General features: G+C 34.6%; 1 protein-coding gene across 1 annotated transcript in view; it reads left to right on the forward strand.

Moving 5' to 3' along the window:
* LOC121369651 (spondin-1-like) overlaps positions 1 to 21,534 on the forward strand; it is a 144,832-nt gene extending 123,298 nt beyond the window's left edge. The window contains exons 8-15 of the mRNA XM_041494694.1: positions 408 to 514; positions 1,042 to 1,285; positions 3,496 to 3,927; positions 8,628 to 8,798; positions 11,523 to 11,713; positions 12,575 to 12,887; positions 13,507 to 13,685; positions 15,795 to 21,534. Coding sequence (XP_041350628.1) covers positions 408 to 514; positions 1,042 to 1,285; positions 3,496 to 3,927; positions 8,628 to 8,798; positions 11,523 to 11,713; positions 12,575 to 12,887; positions 13,507 to 13,685; positions 15,795 to 15,845 — 1,688 coding nt within the window. The 3' untranslated portion in view covers positions 15,846 to 21,534. The remainder of the gene's footprint in view (positions 1 to 407; positions 515 to 1,041; positions 1,286 to 3,495; positions 3,928 to 8,627; positions 8,799 to 11,522; positions 11,714 to 12,574; positions 12,888 to 13,506; positions 13,686 to 15,794) is intronic.
* The last annotated feature ends 2,709 nt before the right edge of the window (positions 21,535 to 24,243 follow it).

Here is a 24,243-nt window from a genome sequence, read left to right on the forward strand (position 1 = left end):
AACAAACATTTGGATGCAGAGATCATATTTGAAGATATTTATTCTTATATGCATTTGTCTTACTGTGGGAATATGGTTTTGGTTAAAGTAAAACCAAAGAAAAGCCTAGTGGTTTATTTTCCTGCAGGAAATACACTTGTGGAATACAGAAATCAGAAAACCAAAGTTTATCTTTTGCATTAGTAAATGATGCTATAATATGGTGAGATAAGATTGTGAGTTCATTAAAACTGTAGGTGTGTTTGTATTTTGCATTAGTAAATGTCACAATATGGTGAAGTGAGATTGTGAGTTTATTAAAACTGTAGTTGTGTTTGTATTTTGCATTAGTAAATGATGTTATAATATGGTGAGATGATGAGATTGTAGCTTTAATGAAATTCATTGGCAGTCTGTTATCTTTCTAGGTATTAGTGCCCTTGATATGTGTAGGAAGAATTGTACTTGGCTCGACAAAATGGAAATACCTCTGTATCCTTGGGATGCTGGGACAGACAACGGAATCAGTTACATGGTAAATATTTCGGTAATTTTAATCTACCTAAAATCCCAATAATTTTACTGAATATTATTTTTTAATCACATAGGGCACACACTATATTTCTACTGACTTATTTTTTTAGATAATAATTTCAAACAATATCTTTTATAAACTGTAGGCTATTAAGAATATTTTTAGCAAATTAATTTTCCAAAGGTTTTATTAATTTATATAATTTTTTATAAATTTAGTATTTCCACATTAAAAATAAATAAATTCTGGGCAATATATTTTTACCCATTTACATTTCAAAAAGTACTAAAAAGATTTTTCCATATTTGTTAACAAATAAATATTTGGCAGTATAACTAGTGATCATTATTTTGATAATACTTTAAAAAATATTTATTTTTTTAATATAATTACACATGTGTGTATTTTTGTTGTTATTTTTTATTTAAATTTTAACAAAAGAAAAGTTTATTGGTCATGACACAGGTTAAATATTATACATAAGTGATTTATTTAAACTTTATTTTCATAATTTCTCCACTTTTCAGTCAGCGAATCAAGAAACGAACCCACCAGGACGAATAACTGCAATTACCAACACAAACCCCAACAACCCTGATTCCCCGTTCTTCGGTCGTGAACCAATTAAACCTTTAGCGATGCTGACGATTCGAAAGAATGACGAATGGTGCACCAACGACAACGGGGAATACACGTCAGCGGAACTGTCGCCCAGTACAGACGAACTGGTCAGCATTATGAAGAAGAAAATGATGAAGCAGAAGAAGATGCGTAAGTTAAAGATTTGCAGGCAAACACTGAATATAAAACAGCAGTGCTTCTCCTAGCTTGTTTTAGCATGGTGCAACACCATGATTCAATAGTCGTAACATATACGTATTATGGAGAAGGCCTAGTAAGTTGTATAACTGTTACTTGTGCCTAATCCATTTGTTCTTTAAAAAGCAATAAAATATGTTTCTTTTCAACATCACCTGTCTTCAAAACTAGTGCATATTCCCTATGGTTAGTAGACTGGTCCGAACATCCCAACAGCCAATGGGATGTTTCAATCAGTCAATCAGTCAGTCTTGACTTAATTAGCGCCATGCTGCCCTGAGATTAAACAAGCCTTTTTCAATAATTAATTCAAAAATTGCATTTATATAACACTCTGAAAATGTATTATTAATTAATTAAATATCCCTGTTATACGTTTTGTTATTCATTTATTAAAGCAAGCACATCAATTACATTTATTTTTATTTCAATTATTTTTTTTGTCTTTAATGGAAAAAAAAAGTTCATAAAGTGGTGAAAATGTCCTCAAAGTGTTTAGTCTACAATGTTGTGCCAAATTCCTAGGGAAAACACTAATACAATATTGTTAAAGGTGCATGTTCACTTATTAACTTGTAGTAACTATTTGTAGTATGAGATTTGTAGTCAGCAAGTGTTCTTCCTAGTCCGCTATAACAAATATTTATTTTAAATATTAGATTACAAATATTAGGGTTAGGGTTAGATTTCATTCAAGAATACCAACATAATGTGTCATATTTTGTAATTCAGTATCACAATACAAATTCAATATCCCAAAGTGTGTTTTTGCATCCTTCTCAGTACTACATAACTTGTTGTGTGAAGCTAACAGTGTTATAAATGATTTAGCAGTTCTCAAAAGACAACTGGAACAAAAATCGTTATTATATGTCGCACAGTGTGAACTCTCCTTTAACAGAAAATAACTGAATAGTGCCAATAAGGAAGGAAGGAAATGTTTTACTTAACGACGCACTCAACACATTTTGTTGACGGTTATATGGTGTCATACATATGGTTAAGGACCACACAGATATTGAGAGAGGAAACCCGCTGTCACCACTTCATGGGCTACTTTTTTTTATTAGCAGCAATGGATCTTTTATATGCATCTCCCACAGACAGGATAGTACATACCACAGCCTTTGTTACACCAGTTGTGGAGCACTGGCTGGAACGAGAAATAGCCCAATGGGTCCACCAACGGGGATCAATCCTAGACCGACCATGCATCGAACGAGCGCTTTACCACTGGGCTCCGTCCCGCCCCAGTGCCAATGATGAAGCAGTATTTTTCTTTGTTAAATTGTTCATTATGTGATAGATATTTAATACCAGGAGGTATAGTCAATTACAAGCACATTATGTGCCAATGATGAAGCAGTATTTTTCTTTGTTAAATTGTTCATTATGTGATAGATATTTAATACCAGGAGGTATAGTCAATTACAAGCACATTATGACTGACAAAAAGATAGATGGCATAGATCCAGCAGTATTTTATAAACTAAATTAATGTGGAAGGGGACGGGACGTAGCCCAGTGGTAAAAGCGCTCACTTGATGTGCGGTCAGTTTGGGATCGATCCCCGTCGGTGGTCCAATTGAGCTATTTCTCATTCCAGTCAGTGCACCACAACTGGTATGTGCTATCCTGTCTGTGGGAAGGTGCATATAAAAGATTCCTTGCTGCTAATGGAAAAATTTAGCGGGTTTCCTGTCTAAGACTATATGTCAGAATTACTGTGTTTGACATCCAACAGCCAATGATTAATAAAATCAATGTGCTCTAGTGATGTTGTTAAACAAAACAAACTTTTAATGTTCAATGTTACATCACAATTTATTGATTTATTCACAAAATCCTTTTCTGTTTTTGACACATTTGTTTAAACATGAATTTAAACTGATATTGCTCCATTAATTTTTAATTGCTGGTTTGGATAGGGTTTTAAAAAGAACATGATTTTAACCTGATATTGCTCCTTTAAAGCCATAATTCTCTTTCATTCCACAACTTGAGAAATGCACAATAAGCTTCTTTTTTTTTTCTTTTTTTTTAAATTATTTGAATATATGTTTGCTCCTTTAATTTTTAATTGCTGTTTTTGACAGTTTTTAAGACATAATTTTTAACCTGATATTGCTCCTTTAAATCCACCATTCTCCCTTTCATTCCAGAACTTGAGAAATGTGCAACCAGCCAGTGGTCAGACTGGTCAAAATGCTCATGCACCAGCGGCCTACGTTCACGCCGCAGAATGTTAAAAATGCCTGGAATAACCGAATCAATGTGCAGCGAGAGACTGTCGGAGAAGGAGGCCTGTTCTACCGCCAAGTGCCTGAAGAATTCCAAACGGCGGAAGATCAACACCAGTTTTAAATTCCGCCACGACACGGCGAGTGGTCCGTACTCGATGTGCTCAGTGACGCCGTGGTCAGAGTGGTCGCCGTGTAGTCGGACCTGCGGACTCGGGATGAAGGAACGGTGGAGGATGTTCCTTCATCGGTCACAGAAGACGGATGACTGTGGAATTCACCTGCAGGAGAAGGATCTGTGTCGCGGAGCAATGCCCGATTGTTCAATGGCAGACAGGTTGAAGAATTATACAGGTGTGTTTAATACTAGTGACATAATCACTAGGTGCTGGTGTTTTTAACATAATGAGATCCAAGACAGTTATATTAGTGATGAATTATACAGGTGTGTTTAATAATAGTGACATAATCACTAGGTGCTGGTGTTTTTAACATAATGAGATCCAAGACAGTTATATTAGTGATGAAGTATACAGGTGTGTTTAGTAATAGTGACATAATCACTAGGTGCTGGTGTTTTTAACATAATGAGATCCAAGACAGTTATATTAGTGATGAATTATACAGGTGTGTTTAGTAATAGTGACATAATCACTAGGTGCTGGTGTTTTTAACATAATGAGATAGGTGCTGCTGTTTTTAACATAATGAGATAGGTGCTGGTGTTTTTAACATAATGAGATAGGTGCTGGTGTTTTTAACATAATGAGATAGGTGCTGGTGTTTTTAACATAATGAGATAGGTGCTGGTGTTTTTAACATAATGAGATAGGTGCTGGTGTTTTTAACATAATGAGATCCAAGACAGTTATATTAGTGATGAAGTATACAGGTGTGTTTAGTAATAGTGACATAATCACTAGGTGCTGGTGTTTTTAACATGAGATGAGATTAATTATATAGGTGTGTTTTTTAGACATCCAGTTATACTAGGTGCTGGTGTTTTTATAATGAGTGACAGTTATATTAGTGATGAATTATATAGGTGTGTTTAGTAATAGTGACATAATCACTAGGTGCTGGTGTTTTTAACATAATGAGATCCAAGACAGTTATATTAGTGATGAATTATACAGGTGTGTTTAGTAATAGTGACATAATCACTAGGTGCTGGTGTTTTTAACATAATGAGATCCAAGACAGTTATATTAGTGATGAATTATACAGGTGTGTTTAGTAATAGTGACATAATCACTAGGTGCTGGTGTTTTTAACATGAGATCGAATGAGATACAGTTATATTAGTGATGAATTATACAGGTGTGTTTGTGCTGGTGACATAATAATAGGTGACATTTTATCATAATGAGATAGGTGCTGGGTGTTAGTTTAACATGTTTAGTGAGTGATACTAGGTGCTGGTGTTTTTAACATAATGAGAATATTGACAGTTATATTAGTGATGAATTATACAGTGTGTGTGTGTGTTAGTAATATTGACATAATCATTATAGGTGCTGGTGTTTGTAACATAATGAGATCCAAAACAGTTATATTAGTGATTAATTATGGTAGTGGTGTAATTTAGGTTATATTAGTGATGCATTATACAGATGTGTGTGTGGGTGTGTGTGTAATATTGACAGTTATATTAGTGATGAATTATACAGGTGTGTTTAGTAATAGTGACATAATCACTAGGTGCTGGTGTGTGTGTGTGTAATATTGACAGTTATATTAGTGATGCATTATACAGGTGTGTGGGTGTGTGTGTAATATTGACAGTTATATTAGTGATGCATTATACAGGTGTGTGGGTGTGTGTGTAATATTGACAGTTATATTAGTGATGACAGTTATATTAGTGATGCATTATACAGGTGTGTGGGTGGTGTGTAATATTAGTTATATTAGTGATGCATTATACAGGTGTGTAGGTGTGTGGGTGTGTGTAATATTGACAGTTATATTAGTGATGCATTATACAGGTGTGTGGGTGTGTGTGTAATATTGACAGTTATATTAGTGATGCATTATACAGGTGTGTGGGTGTGTGTGTAATATTGACAGTAATGTATACAGGTGTGTGGGTGTGTGTGTAATATTGACAGTTATATTAGTGATGCATTATACAGGTGTGTGGGTGTGTGTGTAATATTGACAGTTATATTAGTGATGCATTATACAGGTGTGTGGGTGTGTGTGTAATATTGACAGTTATATTAGTGATGCATTATACAGGTGTGGGTGTGGGTGTAATATTGACATATTAGTGATGCATTATACAGGTGTGTGGGTGTGTGTGTAATATTAGTGATGCATTATACAGGTGTGTGGGTGTGTGTGTAATATTGACAGTTATATTAGTGATGCATTATACAGGTGTGTAATATTGACAGTTATATTAGTGATGACATATATCACTAGGTGCTGTGTGTGTTTTAACATTAGTGATGATCCATATTGACAGTTATATTAGTGATGCATTATACAGGTGTGTGTGTGTGTGTGTAATATTGACAGTTATATTAGTGATGCATTATACAGGTGTGTGTGTAATTTAGTATATTAGTGTGACATATATCACTAGGTGTGTGGGTGTGGGTTAATATTGACAGTTATAAGTGATGCATTATACAGGTGTGTGGGTGTCTGTGTGGGTGTGTGTGTAATATTGACAGTTATATTAGTGATGCATTATACAGGTGTGTGTAATATTTAGTGTAATAGTGACAGTTATATTAGTGATGCATTATACAGGTGTGTGGGTGTGTTTTAACAGTGATGATCAGGTGTGTGGGTGTGTGTGAAGACAATATTAGTTGACAGTTATATTAGTGATGCATTATACAGGTGTGTGGGTGTGTGTGTAATATTGACAGTTATATTAGTGATGCATTATACAGGTGTGTAGGTGTGTGGGTGTGTGTGTAATATTGACAGTTATATTAGTGATGCATTATACAGGTGTGTGGGTGTGGGTGTAATATTGACAGTTATATTAGTGATGCATTATACAGGTGTGTGGGTGTGGGTGTAATATTGACAGTTATATTAGTGATGCATTATACAGTGTGTGTGTGGGTGTGTGTGTATATGACAGTTAGTGAGTGCATTATACAGGTGTGTGGGTGTGTGTGTGGGTGTGGGTGTAATATTGACAGTTATATTAGTGATGCATTATACAGGTGTGACAGTTATATTAGTGATGGGGTGTGTGGTGTAATATTGACAGTTATATTAGTGATGCATTATACAGGTGTGTGGGTGTGTGTGTAATATTGACAGTTATATTAGTGATGCATTATACAGGTGTGTGGGTGTGTGTGTAATATTGACAGTTATATTAGTGATGCATTATACAGGTGTGTACAGGTGTGTGGGTGTGTGTGTAATATTGACAGTTATATTAGTGATGCATTATACAGGTGTGTGGGTGTGGGTGTGACAGTAGTGATGCATTATACAGGTGTGTGGGTGTGTGTGTAATATTGACAGTTATATTAGTGATGCATTATACAGGTGTGTGGGTGTGTGTGTAATATTGACAGTTATATTAGTGATGCATTATACAGGTGTGTGGGTTGTGTGGGTGTGGGTGTGGGTGTGTGTGTGTGTGTGTGTAATAATTACTAGGTACTGATGGTTTTAACTGTACGAGATCCAGGAATATTTGACAGTGATTGGTTTGACTGTTCAAATTATCAAATAGCTTGTACCATGTCATGATGTGTAAAGGGCATATTTGTGTGTAATATTTGTTTTAAATAATAGTCCTACAATATAATTTTTGGGTAGATGGTGTTGTATTGAAATTTTTTATGGTATATGGTTCAAAGCTTAGTATTTTATTACTGGTTTTATGAAATAATATTTTCTTCTTTTTTGGGTTTAATTTTCTTCTCTTTTTTTTCCCCTTCTTTTTTGAGTATTGTTATACATATATACTATGTGTTTTCAACACTTTTCTTTTATACTTTCAAAATTAAATGATCCATTAAAAGCAAATATTCTACAGTTTTAAGTTAATAATATAACTATATAATTAGCACTGGTCTGGCACATATGGTAGTTCTAGAGTTGTATTCCTCTAAATAGGTTAATATTTCTAGAATTATGGTCCCCGTTACAGGTGAATATTTCTAGTGTTATGGAAGGAAATGAAATGTTTTATTTAACGACGCACTCAAGACATTTTATTTACGGTTAAATGGTGTCGGACATATAGTTAAGGACCACACAGATATTGAGAGAGGAAACCCACTGTCGACACTTCATGGGCTACTCTTTTCGATTAGCAGCAAGGGATCTTTTTATATGCACCATCATATAGACAGGATAGCACATACCACGGCCTTTGATGTACTAGTCGTGGTGCACTGGCTGAAGCGAGTAATAGCCCAATGGGCCCACTGACAGGGATCAATCCCAAACCGACCACGCATCAGACGAGCGCTTTACCACTGGGCTATGTCTCGCCCATAATGTTATGGTCTCTGTTACATGTTGGGGGCAGGACATAGCCCAGTGGTAAAGCATTCGCTTGATGCACGGTCGGTCTAGGATTGATCCCTGTCGGTGGACCTATTGGGCTATTTCTCATTCCAGCCAGTGTCTAACAGCTGGTGTAACAAAGGCCACTGTATGTACTATCTTGTCTGTGGGATGGTGCATATAAAAGATTCCTTGCTGCTAATCGAAAAGAGTATCCCATGAAGTGGAAACAGCGGGTTTCCTCTCTCAATATCTGTGTGGTCCTTAACCATATGTCTGACACCTTATAACCGTAAATAAAATGTGTTGAGTGCGTCGTTAAATAAAACATTTCATTTCCTTCCATAACACTAGAAATATTCACCTGTAACGGGGACCATAATTCTAGAAATATTAACCTATTTCGAGGAATACAACTAGAACTACCAGATGTGCCAGACCAGTGCTAATTATATAGTTATATTATTAAATTAAAACTGTAGAATATTTGTGTAAGTGTGTCGTTAAATAAAACATTTCCTTCCTTCCTGTTACATTTTATTGTTGCATTTTGTTTACAGCTATTTGCTCTGAGAAGGCAGACGCTGGACCATGTCGCGGAACGTTCGTCAGGTGGTTTTATAACTCAACCATTCAGAAATGTCAGATTTTCAACTATGGTGGTTGCCGTGGCAATGAAAATAAATTTGACACTCAGGACGATTGTGTGGAATTATGTGCTGAGCATATGAGTAAGTTATTTTGTAAATCAGTTGATTTTCAGAGAATTTCATAAATATTACAATCTTATCAATATTGTTTGCTCCAGGTAAACTTTCTTTGAAGTATCAAAGCAATCAAATTGCACTACTAATATGCTATTTTAGTTTTTTGTCAAATACAACATTCAATTTAATCATGCAGGGCCAAACTAGCCAATTGATATTCCTTATATAAAGTGGCTACAAGATTGAGTCTATGACTAATATAAATGAAAATTCCTTAAATTAACCACATTTTAATATTTTTGAAGGAAATATTCTACATATGGACTATAAATTGTCTAAACCAAAATGTGTTTCAGTTTGAGTCCTGGTCAAGGACATGATATACACCACTGGCTTTCTTCAGAGCAAAGTAATCCTTGTGAATTTTAAGATCTATTTCCAGTTAAATTGATCAGGGCTTCTAGATTCTGGTAGCACCACTCCCATGGCTAGTGATATTCAATGTTGGGCTCGTACATAACTACTATTGCCATGCCCGACGGCTAGTGAATGTTTTTGGGTTAAATGTTGCAGTTAAGTCTGTTTTGTAAATATAAATATCTTGACCCCACCCCAACCCCCAATGCTAGTGTTTTTAAGCTCTATCTCCCTCTTTAGGTGACATATCTGATTATTACTATTATTTAGTAAAATTGTATTAATTGGGGCTAGTGAATTTTTTAATTGTGGCTAGTCCATTTTTTAAATCACTGATCACCCGGCTAGTGGATTTTTTTTAAATTCTAGAAGCCCTGATTGATGTTTTCCAGACTGTTTATTACAATTTTTATATTGCAGTTTTAGCTAAGGTGCACTGGAAAGCATACTTAAATCATGGTGACATATTGTGTATTACACAAGTTTAGCTGACGTGCCCAGGAAAGAGTGCTAAAACTGTAGTGACAGATTGTATTATTGCACAATTTCAGGCACTTGTGCCTGAAAATTGTGCAGGGAGACTACACTGTGGCGAGCAAAAGTTTCTAGGGGGTTTGTTTGGGGTTTTGGGGGTTTTTTGCTTGGGGTTATGAGATCCAGGAATATTTGATAGTGATTGGTTTGACTGTTCACACAAAGATGATCAAATAGTTTTTACCATGTTATGTTGCAACATTGGGCTTCTATGGTTGTAAATCAGACTTGATTTCACAGATTTAATTTAGTTCCTGGGGGTAACTTAATAACTGAGGGTAACCCCAGATTTGCTACCATGGGTTTCTCATGGTTAAATAAAAAGAAAGGAATATTTGTTTTATAGCACCTCAGCACATGTTTACATTATGACTATTTGGTCTATAACATGTGGTTATATCAATACTAGGTCAAGAGTAAAAGATAAATTACCACACTTGAAATATAGTGATAGACTGTTTATTATGCTGTGTTAGCAGCAGAGGTGCACTGTAAAGCATAATTGAACTGTAATGACAGACTGTGTTATAGTTTATTATGTTATATTTGTAGCCGAGGTGCACTGTAAAGCATACTTGAACTGTAATGACAGACTGTGTTATAGTTTATTATGTTATATTTGTAGCCGAGGTGCACTGTAAAGCATACTTCAACTGTAATGACAGACTGTGTTATAGTTTATTATGTTATATTTGTAGCCGAGGTGCACTGTAAAGCATACTTGAACTGTAATGACAGACTGTGTTAAAGATTTATTATGTTATATTTGTAGTTGAGGTGCACTGTAAAGCATACTTGAACTGTAATGACAGACTGTGTTATAGTTTATTATGTTATATTTGTAGCCGAGGTGCACTGTAAAGCATACTTGAACTGTAATAACAGACTGCGTTATAGTTTATCATGTTGTGTATTGTAGCCGAGGTACACCAGAGGGGGGAGATGAACTGTAATGACAGACCGTGTTATTGTTTATTATGTTATATTTGTAGCCGAGGTGCACTGTAAAGCATACTTGAACTGTAATGACAGACTGCGTTATAGTTTATCATGTTGTGTATTGTAGTTGAGGTACACCAGAGGGGGGAGATGAACTGTAATGGCAAACTGTGTTATAGTTTATCATGTTGTGTATTGTAGCCGAGGTGCACCGTAAGGCGGAGATGAACTGTAATGACAGACTGTGTTATAGTTTATCATGTTGTGTTTGTAGCCGAGGTGCACCACAAGGTGGAGATGAACTGTAATGGCAGACTGTGTTATAGTTTATCATGTTGTGTTTGTAGCCGAGGTGCACCGTAAGGTGGAGATGAACTGTAATGGCAGACTGTGTTATAGTTTATCATGTTGTGTTTGTAGCCGAGGTGCACCAGAGGGGGGAGATGAACTGTAATGGCAGACTGTGTTATAGTTTATCATGTTGTGTTTGTAGCCGAGGTGCACCAGAGGGGTGAGATGAACTGTAATGACAGACTGTGTTATAGTTTATCATGTTGTGTTTGTAGCCGAGATGCACCACAAGGCGAAGATGAACTGTAATGACAGACTCTGTTATAGTTTATCATGTTGTGTTTGTAGCCAAGGTGCACCAGAGGTGTGAGATGAACTGTAATGACAAACTGTGTTATAGTTTATCATGTTATGTTTGTAGCCGAGGTGCACCACAAGGCGGAAATGAACTGTAATGACAGACTGTGTTATAGTTTATCATGTTGTATTGTAGCCGAGGTGCACCGTAAGGTGGAGATGAACTGTAATGACAGACTGTGTTATAATTTATCATGTTGTGTATTGTAGCCGAGGTGCACCGCAAGGCAGAGATGCAGCGTAAACAGACGATGTTGAAGCAGCAGGAGATGCAGAAGCAGGAGATGATGAGGAAGCAGCAGATGATGCAGAAACAGCAGATGGAGAGCGAGATCTTCAAGCAGTCTCTGTCCGACATGGACATCAAGACACTCATGATGAAGAAGAAGATGATGCAGCAGGTAGGCAACTCAAACCAAATCAAAACAACACTAGCAGTGTACAGCCATGCCAGAGACAAGACTTGGGATGGACGTGCCTGAGACTTGAATAGGATATGGATGGGCATGTAAATAGAGAACAACACCAAGTACACAGCTTAGAGGGGAGGTGTAAGGCCACTACACTGACATCTCTCGCTCGTCTCTGTCTCTGTCTCTGTCTCTGTCTCTGTCTAATGGCTAATGGCTAACCATTATTACTTGTCCTAGACAGACATCCCAGATAACTGAGGAGGGTGATTGTGGCAGTGTGCTAATTGGATTTATCCTGCAACCACAGTTTCTATTGGATGATTATGATGACTGATTATAGCAGTCATTAATGTACACTAGCAGATTGTGACTTTTCAAGTCAAGAACACATATAACATGTAGATAGGCTACATTACAAAATTGTTCATTTCACGTCCAATTCATCGTACATTGTAGGTGAAATAACAGATATATTAGGTTTTTTCTTCTTAATTTTTATAGATTGCAGGATTAAAATAATAACTAGTTAATGATGCAGGATGTCAAATTTATCCTGTTCAGGCTGAATGAGAAATTACACTTGGCAAGCCTCGTACAATTTCCATTCTTATCTTCACAGGATAACAGTGATATCCTATGTTATTAACTAGTTATCCTCTACATACGCACTATTCTAAGGGAGTTAAAACATTACAGGGTCAGTGAAAATTTATCAGAGCTCACCCTTTTATAGTAAAGTTCATTAAATAAAAGTAAAAGTTGTTTTCTACCATTATGCATGAAATGCCATAGTCATCTCTTTAAATGTAATTTTTCTTTCTTTCAACTTTATTCTTCTTCTTTTTTCAGTCAGCAAATTCAAAACTGGAAAAGGAATTTGCCATGGAAATAAAGAAGAAAATCAAAGCTTTAAGAATACTGAAGAAGAAGAAGAAGATGAAGAAATGGCGTTTGAAGCACAAGAATTCCCCACAGCACCGAGACGGTCCGACAGTGGACTGCATGGTCACTCCATGGTCCAAGTGGTCACAGTGTCCAGTCACCTGTGGGAAGGGAGTCATCATGAAAACTAGAATGATCAAGGTGCATCCCAAAAATGGAGGAAGAAGATGTCCGCACAAACTCGTGAAAAAGAAGAAGTGCAGACCTGGCAAAAAATGTCGTAAGTTGACCTTGCAAAATGAAATGTCATAAGTTGAACTGGCAAAAATAAATAATATATTGATCAGGCAAAAGATATTGTAAGTTCACCTGGCAAAACAAACGTAAATTGTATTGGCACAATGTGTGGTAATTTAATCTGACAAAAATGTCATACGTGTATCGGGCAAAACATGTTCCAAGATAACGTGACCAACATTTGGTACATGTAATTTAACATGAAAAAAAAAAGTCATATGTTGATCTGTAAAAAAAATATAAATTGACCTGGCAAAATATATTATACCCTGACCTGGCAGAGAAAAGCATTTTACCCACCACCTCCTCCTCCCTCCCAAAATGTGTAAACTAATTAGGCAAAGAATTTGGTTATTTAACCATGCAACACTTGATTATAAAATGGGCCCAATATACCGTTTTTTTATTTTAGCACTTAACTGTAAAATGGGTCAATGACCTGTTCAATGGGTCTATTACACCACTTTTTATTTCAACGTTTAACTGTAAAATAGATCAATAATGATATTTTTCTTTTCAGCAATTAACTGTGTAATAGTATAATAGTTATTTATACTATTTTTCATTTCTGAAAGTGTAAAATGGAACTTTTTTAATTTCAGCTATTAACTGTAAAATGGGTCCATTCGGTGACTGGACACCCTGCTCAAAGACGTGTGGGAAACGCTCGGTGCAGACAAGATGGCGGCGTATTATCCAGAAGCCGCGACACGGAGGCATGTCGTGTCCACGGCGGAGAGAGAAGAGATTCTGCAGCGTTCCCATGTGTACAACATCTAAAGTAGGGGGCAATACTACCACCGTGGACAATTCATGATAATTCTATATAATGTCTATTATTAAAGTTTTAAATTTAAAATTTCAACTTTCAAACTGACCCACAAAGAAAAAGAGAGAGTAAGAGATGGGAAGGGGGTAAAGGGTGTTTTCAAGAGTTATTTCCCTTCTTGTTTCATTAAATATAAAGTTTTATATTAGCTTGATCCAGGGTCAAACCTATGAAAAAGGGGGCCTAATAAAGGATTCGTTTTAAGTTTAATAGTAACTTTACCTCAAAGCCATACTAAAGAAAATGCGGCCCAGGAAGAGTGTTCATTTGAATTTTAATATTAGATTGTTCTTGGGCCAAACTTAGAGAAATGGTGCCCTAAAAGGAGTTAATTTTAGGGGATCATTTGATACTTTTTGTATGGTATGCTACTACAAGTATTGTCTATTTTTAACTTCTTGGAGGCCATGTAGAAATCCCCCTTCTGCCCTGCCTTTAACTGGGTCATGGATTGACCCCAAAATGTGGCCCAATGGGTGGATCACTTGCACAGTGGTAAGAGAATAAACCTTGTCTGCATGTATACATAACAACCCCACAGTATAACAACTCTGTTCAGAATGAGCCCTCTTATGTTCTCCAAGATAGCATGAAACTCTTTTTCTCTTAAGTTGATTGATACCTTTACGTAATGACCCATCACCAGGCATGGCTCTATACTTACACACAGTAGTCTAGTTCTCAACGTCATCAATAGACCACGTAGAAGCTGAATGTGTTGATAATACATGTATTATGTTTCGAGTACGCGTATTTGTAAAACGTAACAATAAATATTGATTTTGAACCATACTAATACTAATCAATCATTGAAAACAAGATAGAGCGATAAGGGGAGGGGAAAAAAAACCCACTAGCCCAAAGGACTAGTGGTTTTGCGTTTCTCACTAGCCCGAACTTAAAAACCACTAGCCACAGGTGTCGGGCTAGCGGATTTGTCGAACTTTGATTCCGTGAATGAATAATTAACAACACCCCAGTACAAAAATACACATAGGCTATACTAATCACTGTGGAAATGATGAAAAAAATATAATAATAATACAGTCTTCAGTATTTTGATTTCATTCACATATTTTAATACAGATATTATTTAATTACAAATAATTATTATGATTATGTTACATGAAATTTTAAAAACAATTTGCAAAACTGTTTTACTTTAATCCTTATCTTTAATTCACTTTTAAAACATTTATAAATATTTTTCTGGTACACGAACATGTATACAGAATAATTTATTATTAAACAGCAGCAAACAAACAAAACAAAAAAAAAAGTGTAAAAAAAAATTAAAAAAATGTAAACATTCAGATCCAGCCTCTTACAGGTTAGATGTGATGTCATTGTCACACACAAAATTTTGTAGATGGTTCAAGTTGGTTGTATTTGAAACAATTAAAGCAAGTAACAATGCAGTGTTCCTGACCAAATTGTTAAATATCCATATGGATAATATCAAAAAGCAGTGAATACACATTCAGCTTCACATACAGTATACTGCATGAAATAAAATAATGCTATCAATGTCGGTTACTTTGTTTCGTCAGCTATTTTCAGAAAACAGCAATTCTAGCTTGCTTGCTTCTTGTCGTTTTAGTAATACATGTACCTCATGTTTCTTAATTTAATTTTAAAAAAGAATTTGTTTTGAACTTACATTAATAAATCTCTGCTATATTCAGCTCTCGAAATTCACAACAGAAATTTGCAACTGCAATCAGCAATGCTGTTGCAAAATTTTATTACTATTGGGTATTTCACAGGCAGAGGGTGGGCAAGGGGGGCATGTGCCCCCCACTTTTGTTGATCCAGTAGCAGCAGTGATGGTTTATCATTATATATATATATATATATATATATATATATATATATATATATAAAATGTGTGTGTGTGTGTGCCTCCCACACACACACATTATATATATATATACTTTTTGGCACCTTCCTACGCCACTGTATAATTGTACTAAATTGTCTTCACAAAATAATCAGAATTTCGAGGGTTGTAAATTTAATTATATGCTATTACTCATTCTGTTGTGATCACTTAATTTTCAGCTGGAGCAAGACATGCTAAGGTTCATGATGTACCACCATCATTATAACTAAACAGTAACTAAAGACTCTTCTTCCATTGTGCTTCTTTGAACATGTGACTTCTTATGACCTAAAAAAAGAGCTGTGATGATTGGCTAATCTTTCTGCTTGTCAAATCATCCTTAGCAACGAGATTTGAGTTTGACCGACAAGCTTTAAAAACATCTGTGGCGTGAATGATGTATACAGCATTTCTTCAAACAAGATGGAAAAATATGGATCACAGAAATGGATAAAAGGAATAAAATAAAAGACCAGAAGTTTACCGTTGAAATGACAACAAATATTACCGGGTTTTTTTTTATTCAACTATGGCTTGGTTTTTAGTTGTGTACTATATACCTAACAAGTAGTTATATGTTGAGTTTTGCTATCAACCTGCATTGTGCCTTCATAACGAATGTCAGCTGTTCGCTAATGCATGTTTTGTGGTTTGTTTCCTCAACATATGAAAACTAAATGTTCCGTTTGTTTCTCACCTGATGTATGCTTCCATATGTGTGCATTTTGATCCCTCGTTTGCTGGAATGCTGGCATTAAAACCATGCATGCTATAACACTGGACAGGAACTCTGGTCACACTAACACAGCATGTTTATTGATAGGTAAACTATAGGGTAGAAAAGCATTTGCATCTAGACAACAGCATTATAAAGTAAATGGGACTTGTTATATGTGCTGCAGTTACAAATATGCACCAAGACAATTTGCTTAGGTTGACAGATGGGAAAATGAAGTTGATAAATATACTAAGATGTTGATACAGATATGCACCATATCAATATACTAAGATGTTGATACAAGTATGCACCATATCAATATACTAAGATGTTGATACAAGTGTGCACCATATCAATATACTAAGATGTTGATACAAGTGTGCACCGTATCAATATACTAAGATGTTGATACAAGTGTGCACCATATCAATATACTAAGATGTTGATACAAGTATGCACCATATCAATATACTAAGATGTTGATACAAGTATGCACCAAGAATGTTTGCTTGGGTAGACTGACAGATGGGAAATGAAATTGATAGATATATATATTATACATGTATATACTAAGATGTTGATACACATATGCACCAAGAAAATTTGCTTGGGTTGAGAGATGCCAAATGCAGTCAGTAATATACTAAACAAATAGCTGCATAGTTGTGGTGGTAAGACACTGTACGCAGTTGATATACTACATAGCTGCACAGTTTGGTGGTGATTCACATGTGGTTGAAATATAAATAGCTGCATAGAGTATGGCGACAAGTGAAATGGTTTGTGCTACAGTTTGTTATTTGTATGCAGAATGCTAACAGAGTGGACAAGCTCGATTGGTGTGTGGTATTGAACACTTGAGGACAAAATTGCTGGTTTGTATTGTGGTGACAGTTTCAGGTTTGGAGACAGAAGAGACATCAAAAAAGAACAGCTGGGGTTTGGTTACATGTCAAAATGAATAGCTTTGATTCGGAAATATGGAGATGCACCAACTGGATTCTTTTTCAGGAAAAGAAAAAACAGTTAATTAATTGCTTTTTCAACAGGAAAGAGGTAAAGGCATAGCAATAGTTATCTCCCTTGGTGTTAAATATGCCATGCATGAAAGGAGGTATACATTTAGCAGAAAAACATTATTTTCTTGGGTATTTGATGTAATGTGGCAGGGAAGAGAAACCTGTACATAGATATGTGGTGCAAGTGTATAAGGATACGAAAGACACAACATGGAGTGTAACTTTTCACAAAGTAGTGTGACTAGAATGATTCAAGCAGAATTCTGGGTGTTTTTCTTTTCTTTCTTTTGTTTTTTCTCAAGAAATAACTAGGATTATTAAGGTTTAAACTGGTCCCCAAAATTATTAACATTGATTATGGTTTAAAAATTGTTGGTTGACAAGAAACTTTTCTCCTGAAATTATGTAGGAGAGCAATAAATGTGATATATCAACATGAGACGAGCAAGCAGTTTTTTGCTCGCCCAGAAATCATTTTGCATGAGCACAAGCAAACAAGCAGTTGCTCACATCAAACCATACACACTGCAGTTTGACAAATCTGATCCAAAAATCTGCAGTCTCATTCAAGTTCAGTTAACCAAACAATTACTTTTTGGACAGTTTAATAATAAAATATATCTGTAAATTTCATCTTTAATTTGCATTTAACGATTTGAAAAATGACAGCTTAAACACTGGATTATCTCTTGCACATAATTTTTATGTTTTAAAACAATTTTTGCTATTTGTTACTACTTGTTGAAAATTGTAACAAGCTAATAAAAAGAAATGCATGTCAAATTTTTGACCAAACATTAACAGCCTTAGTTTTAACTACACTTTCCCCTCTTCTTGATTTATAAGATAGATATTTTTGCGATTGTTGAAAAGGAAACGCCCAAGAATAATATATTGGATTTTTTTTTTAAACTTACGCATTATACATTTTAATTCTTGATGCAAATGGCAGTAAAAATTATTTATTCTTACTGTGTAATAAAAATGACGAAAACACCAGGATGTAATGTATAATAGACTGGTGTTCTACAGCTATGTGTCTAAAAGAAAAGGAATGCTGGGGGGGGGGGGGGGGGGCAGCATTATAACAAGCAGTAAGACACCTGTAATACATAATTATGTACATTTTATATATACATGTGTATTTGATTAATCCAATGACTTGCTTTTTTTGTATGTAGTTGGCAAGTAGATTGCACAGTTATTCAATGTGTACATACATGTAAGAACAGTTGTGTTCAAAAGTCTGTGTTCTGTAAGCTATATGTGTTAGATATTTATTGACAGTTTCTTGTCACACTCAGCATTTACGATGGAAAAGAAACCCGACAATTTGTAATATTGCCAATTACACTGTTAGAATATAATAATAAATCACTGAGAGTAAATTCCAGGTACTTCTTCAGGGGTGGTGTAATTGGCGATACCTTATAACAAAGGTGTTTCACATAAACAAGAGAGAAGATAACACTGAAGGTGTGTTTGAAAGGGCAGTGGATGTTGAAAGGGGAGTTCATATTTTTTAATATATATTTGTACAGTACTTAAAAAAATTACAGTAATATGCAAATATCAAAACAATAGCAGATTATGTAAAAAAAAACATATAATTTTTTTTAAATAACTGAAGCAAGTGTATGAAATGTATGAAAACGAATGCAAGTATAGTCCTTTTCAGCCACCATGAAAATTGTGTTTTTTTGTAAATAATTTCTGTTTGATTTGATGTAAGAATAGTCCAAAGTGTTTTGCAAAATAACAAAACAGCACTATTTTTGTGTGCAATTTAGAAAACAATCAGGTCAGAAATAAATAACTTGTGGTACATACTATAGTATGAAAATGACGTTCCCTGGTGGGAAGGACTTTAAAGTTGGGTTTTGATTTTTTTTACTTTTTGATTTTTGTTTATACCAGGTGTTTTTATATTAGCATCATAAAAACCTTTTTCATGTGAGGGTTTTTGGGGTGGGTTTTTTTAAGTAAATGGACATAAAAGAAATCTAATTTGTGGGAATCCCATGAGACTTCCATCCTCACCCTTCAACACCCTGTTATCATTGCAGGACAAACTCTGTTTTAGTTTAGAAGAGCCTCACACAGCTGTGTTGTGTGGCAATATCAGAAATATTTGAATAAACAAACATGTAACAAATATTCTACCTTTGTCTGACAAAACAAGGGCTGACAAAATCTCAAATTTTATTTTATTTTATTTTTTATTATTTATTATTTTTTGTTGCTTTCTGTATCAAAATATGAATAAAAAATTCTTGTTTTAATTTTGTGTGTGCTTATTCACCAGTCTCGTTTCTTTCTTTTCTATTATTATTATTATTATTATATTTTATTTATTATTTATTCTTTTTTTGGTACTAAAGATTCTTGAATTTCAGAAGAATAGATTAACATTTTGCAGTTGCTTCCCTTTGTCTGTTGAGGGCAGTATTGTGTATACTTAAAAAAAAAAAAAAAACTGCAAGTGCGTTTTTTCTTATATGCTCAGTTAAACAGGGTACAATATGTAACTAACATAACAGCATTCTTATTTGAGCAATTTGCTTTTGCAAGTAAACAGCACTTAAAGCCATCTTGTTAACACATGAATGATGATAATGCTGTAATACTTTATACACTAATCTACACTGAAATTAACTTGGGTAAATGAGATATAATGCTAAAGAACAAAATAGAATGTGAACATTCAGGGTATTACCCAGGTGAAGTAAGTATAATGTATGACTTACATTAATACATTGTATTACTAACTGGCACATAGTATCGCTTTCAATTGCCACACTGCATAAAAAAAAAAAATTATTAAATAAAAATAATAATAATTGGATAGCATAATGCAAATTGGAGTTCCCCAATACCATTGAAACATAATATTATTACCTTTTAAAGTGACAGACTCTAGTTTTTACACACTACAACATATTTTTCACTATTAAAGCCGTTTTTGATCATTTAAATTAGTAACTGGTACTTACATTGTATTATTTAGCATATTAATTTTCAAACACCTGAAGTGGTTCTGGTCATTCAGGTGTTTGTAATAACACAAACTGCATTTTTCATCATTCTAAAAACGCACGTTCGTCTCAGAAGTAATGGTTATCGAGACAGACTCTAGTTCTTTTTAGACAATATTTAAACATTTAAACATTTAGTTTCTTTCTCTTATATTTTTATCCAAATGTGTTGCAAGTTTGTAGATGTCCATTTTCTAGGGTTGAAACTAGGGTCTGCTCCTTTAATACAGCAAGAATTATATTTCATTTGTACACAACAAATGGCTTACCAAATGAAACCTCTACCTCTGGTTTCCATGTGGAGAAATACCAAATTTGTTCCATATTTGGTTATTCATTTATTTCTGCCAGTTTTGTAAATAATGTATACAGTTGTTACTGTGTTTGTCTTGAGATGTTGTCATGTGTGTACTGTTTTAATTTGTTGTTGTCTATTTATACGAAGCACCATAATACCACCATGACACTCAGTGATACAGGTTCCTGTAATTGTAGTCAATCCTGTTTTTGATTCTCTATGTAAATTTGTATCCAGTGTAATTGCAAAATCTGATCCACTCTCAGCTGATGTTAACAGATGAATTTTTTTTTTTTTGAATTTGTGAATTTTGTAATTGTCACAGATTTATGAAACTTATTATTAAACAAAAAATTTATATATTGCAAAAATATTCTAAATACATATTTTTACTTTTTATCAGTTATTTCCAATTTGTGTGCTACAGACTACCAACTCACTACCAGAAAGAAATTGAAAAATTTACATGGTAGTGAATTAGTGTGGGTGGTAGGGCATAATCACAAATAATTATGACAGGGTTAAAATGATGGAACAGTTAAACCATTCTGTCATACAGAATTGTTTTAGTTCAATCTTCAGAAAGTGCAAATTTGAACGGTTCCTTGAAGATTGGGACTGGGCTGAGAGTTGCTCTGATTTACATATATTGTATTGTGCAGCACTGGTAAATACACAATACCTGTGTTATTATATATGGTGTTATATTTTGATGCTGGCATCAGGTGAGAGCGTGACACAGTTTGAGATTACGTAAGAAGGGTCACACCCGAGTTTAACTGTACAGTTCTTGTCTTGTACATCTGTTAATGTAAACTGAATTTTAATAAAATAAAACATTAAACCAAACATGTGAGTTTTCTGTTGGTGTTTTCTCATTTTAAATAGGAGTCTAACACTTGCCTAGGGAATAAGTGAATGGAGAATGAATTAATAAAAGACAAAATGTTTAAACACGAACACATGTTAAACTACATGTATCCAATGACTATTAAATGTCTAGTGTTATGTTATTTACAACACTGTCTAGAAAGTGAAGAAGGAAGTTAAAGATTGTTTTGTTTAATGACACCACTAGAGCACAATATGTGATTTATTAATTATTGGTTGTGGTAATTTTGACATATATTCTTAGAGAGGAAACCCGGTATATTTGTTTTCCATTAGTAGCAAGGGAGCCTTTGATATACCAGACATGGTGTACAGACTAGAACATGAAACCCGGTATATTTGTTTTCCATTAGTAGCAAGGGAGCCTTTGATATACCAGACATGGTGTACAGACTAGAACATGAAATAGCCCAATGAGCCCACTGACGGATCGATCCCAGACTGACTGTGCATCCCAGCACTGTGAAGAAGAAACCTGCTGCCACAACAGAAGTTACTTTTTACTGATAAGACTACATGCAATTCCCTGACAGGATAGGACATCCTACAGCCTCTGACATATCAGTCATCATGTGTTTACTGTACTGGTTTGATTGAGTGGGAGGATGAATGGGTGGGTGGGTGGATAGATGGCTATAGGCAAGAATCCAAATTTAGAGTTAAACAGACCAATATATTTCTTTCCATCTATATATTTTTTTTAGGGTATTCCAGAAATCAAGAATTCTTTATTTTAAGAGTGATAAAATAAATTTCAGGGATGTGAGAGGGGCTGGAACAAAAATGCTTATTGCGACACGGGTCCAGGGGTCGCTCAAGGGACCCTGAAGGAAAATTGTTGTTTGCAACCCCTGGAACTGCCAAAACTTGCATTCAGGTAGTACTATACCAAATAACTTCCGGCTGGGTCAAAGTTCGAGGTGCACCCAACTTTTGATAGAGAAGTGAACACCACAAGTCCTGTGATTGGTTATAAATGTGAGTGTGTTGGTTGTAAAAAATAATAGTTTCATCTGGGTAAAATAAATGTGCAATTTTATTTCATCTAGTACCAATGTGTCAAGTAGCCTTGTGCTTGAAACATGTATGGGGTACCTGTAAAAAAAAGTACTCGAATTTTGTGCGAAACTAGGGTAGTCGTAGATGCTACCCGTTATCTCAGAAACGAGCAGCTTGACCCCCATTTTTTTCTGATTCACTTTAAGTGTAAGGGGTGGTAGTATTTATATCCGTGGCGTTTGTGTCGGTTGATACGTTGCAGGTAGGAGTTTTAGCCGCATATGTTACTATTGTCGTCTATGGGATTTGATTTGGTAGTATACACCCTATAGCACATATTCAGTGCATAATAAAAAATATTATGATTTTGTCATTTTATTTAATTAAACTATACTGGTTGATTAATTAGCCATCACTCGATCATGCAAGTTCACAATGACCTTGACCTTGACAATAATCTCTGTACATGGCTCTGAATGGAGTTTGAATCAAAGTTAGCACTGAAGAAAAGTTGGTTTTGGCCTATAATTCATACTGTAAAGATTTCAATAATTTCTTTTTACATGGTATTTGACTTGCCATATACAATTGCTCTTAAATATGGTATTATATATAGGCAACCTGAACTAAGATTTTAATAGCAATTTATTTTTATATTAAAAATAGCATGTGCCAATAGTGGGTTAATGTCTTTAGTTTCCATTAACATTGTTAATTTTTTATGTATGAAATTTTGAAAACTCAAATTTGTAAAGAAGTTGATTTTTATTGTCATTTTGACATATTTATAGGGTGCTAAGTTATATTTTAGACAAATTTGTAGTTTTATGCAAAATTTAAAGTAAATTTGAAGAAAAACTTTACCAAAAACATAATTAAATTTGTTGTCACTATTGTGCCTTCTGTTCTTATTTGTACATAACAATAAGGTTGTTAAACATATACTTAGATCTCCAAATAATTTTTGTTTCTTAATAATCACTTAGTTAGCTCTCATGAAAAGCATTTTGAGTTTATACTAGATTCAGAACCAATTTTTTCAGATTTGATTATCTGCCTTGGATTAAGTTGATAATTTATTTTACTGTTAAAGCTGTATTACCTAATGTTACTAGCTAAATAAAATGCTGGATTACAGATTGTAGGAATACATCTAATGTACATATTGTATTCATCCGGATTAGAAAATAATGCAAGAAAATAGATGTTCGGGTAATTTTGTCATTTAAAAATAGTTTTTTTCAGTAATTAATCAAAAATAAATGTGTTAAAGCTGCATGATTATTCCAGATATCACACCTATTAAAACCTCCAACTACAGTAGGCTATAAATAAAATATAGTCAGGAATATTGGTGGCTGCCAATAGTTTTGATGGTTCATTATGAAAATCAGCATGGCCGATGGATTTGAAATTCCCACACCTAGTAACTTGAAGACACCCACACCCAGCATACAGGATTTCCTCCCAACACTAATGTTCAGGACATTAAGTCATTACTTCATACAGATACAGTCATGTTTGTGTTTCCTTCCTCAGACAGTGTATTTTTTTAATACTGATATTTCTTTGATGTGCCTGTTACGGTCTTCATAATCTAGGGGTCAATCAAGTGCATGTGTTTTAATGGAATTCTTTAAAGGGGTAGAGGTACTCTGACTATCTTTG

The sequence above is a fragment of the Gigantopelta aegis genome, chromosome 4 (genome assembly GCF_016097555.1).
Source record: "Gigantopelta aegis isolate Gae_Host chromosome 4, Gae_host_genome, whole genome shotgun sequence".
In the NCBI taxonomy this organism is placed as follows: Eukaryota; Metazoa; Mollusca; class Gastropoda; order Neomphalida; family Peltospiridae; genus Gigantopelta; species Gigantopelta aegis.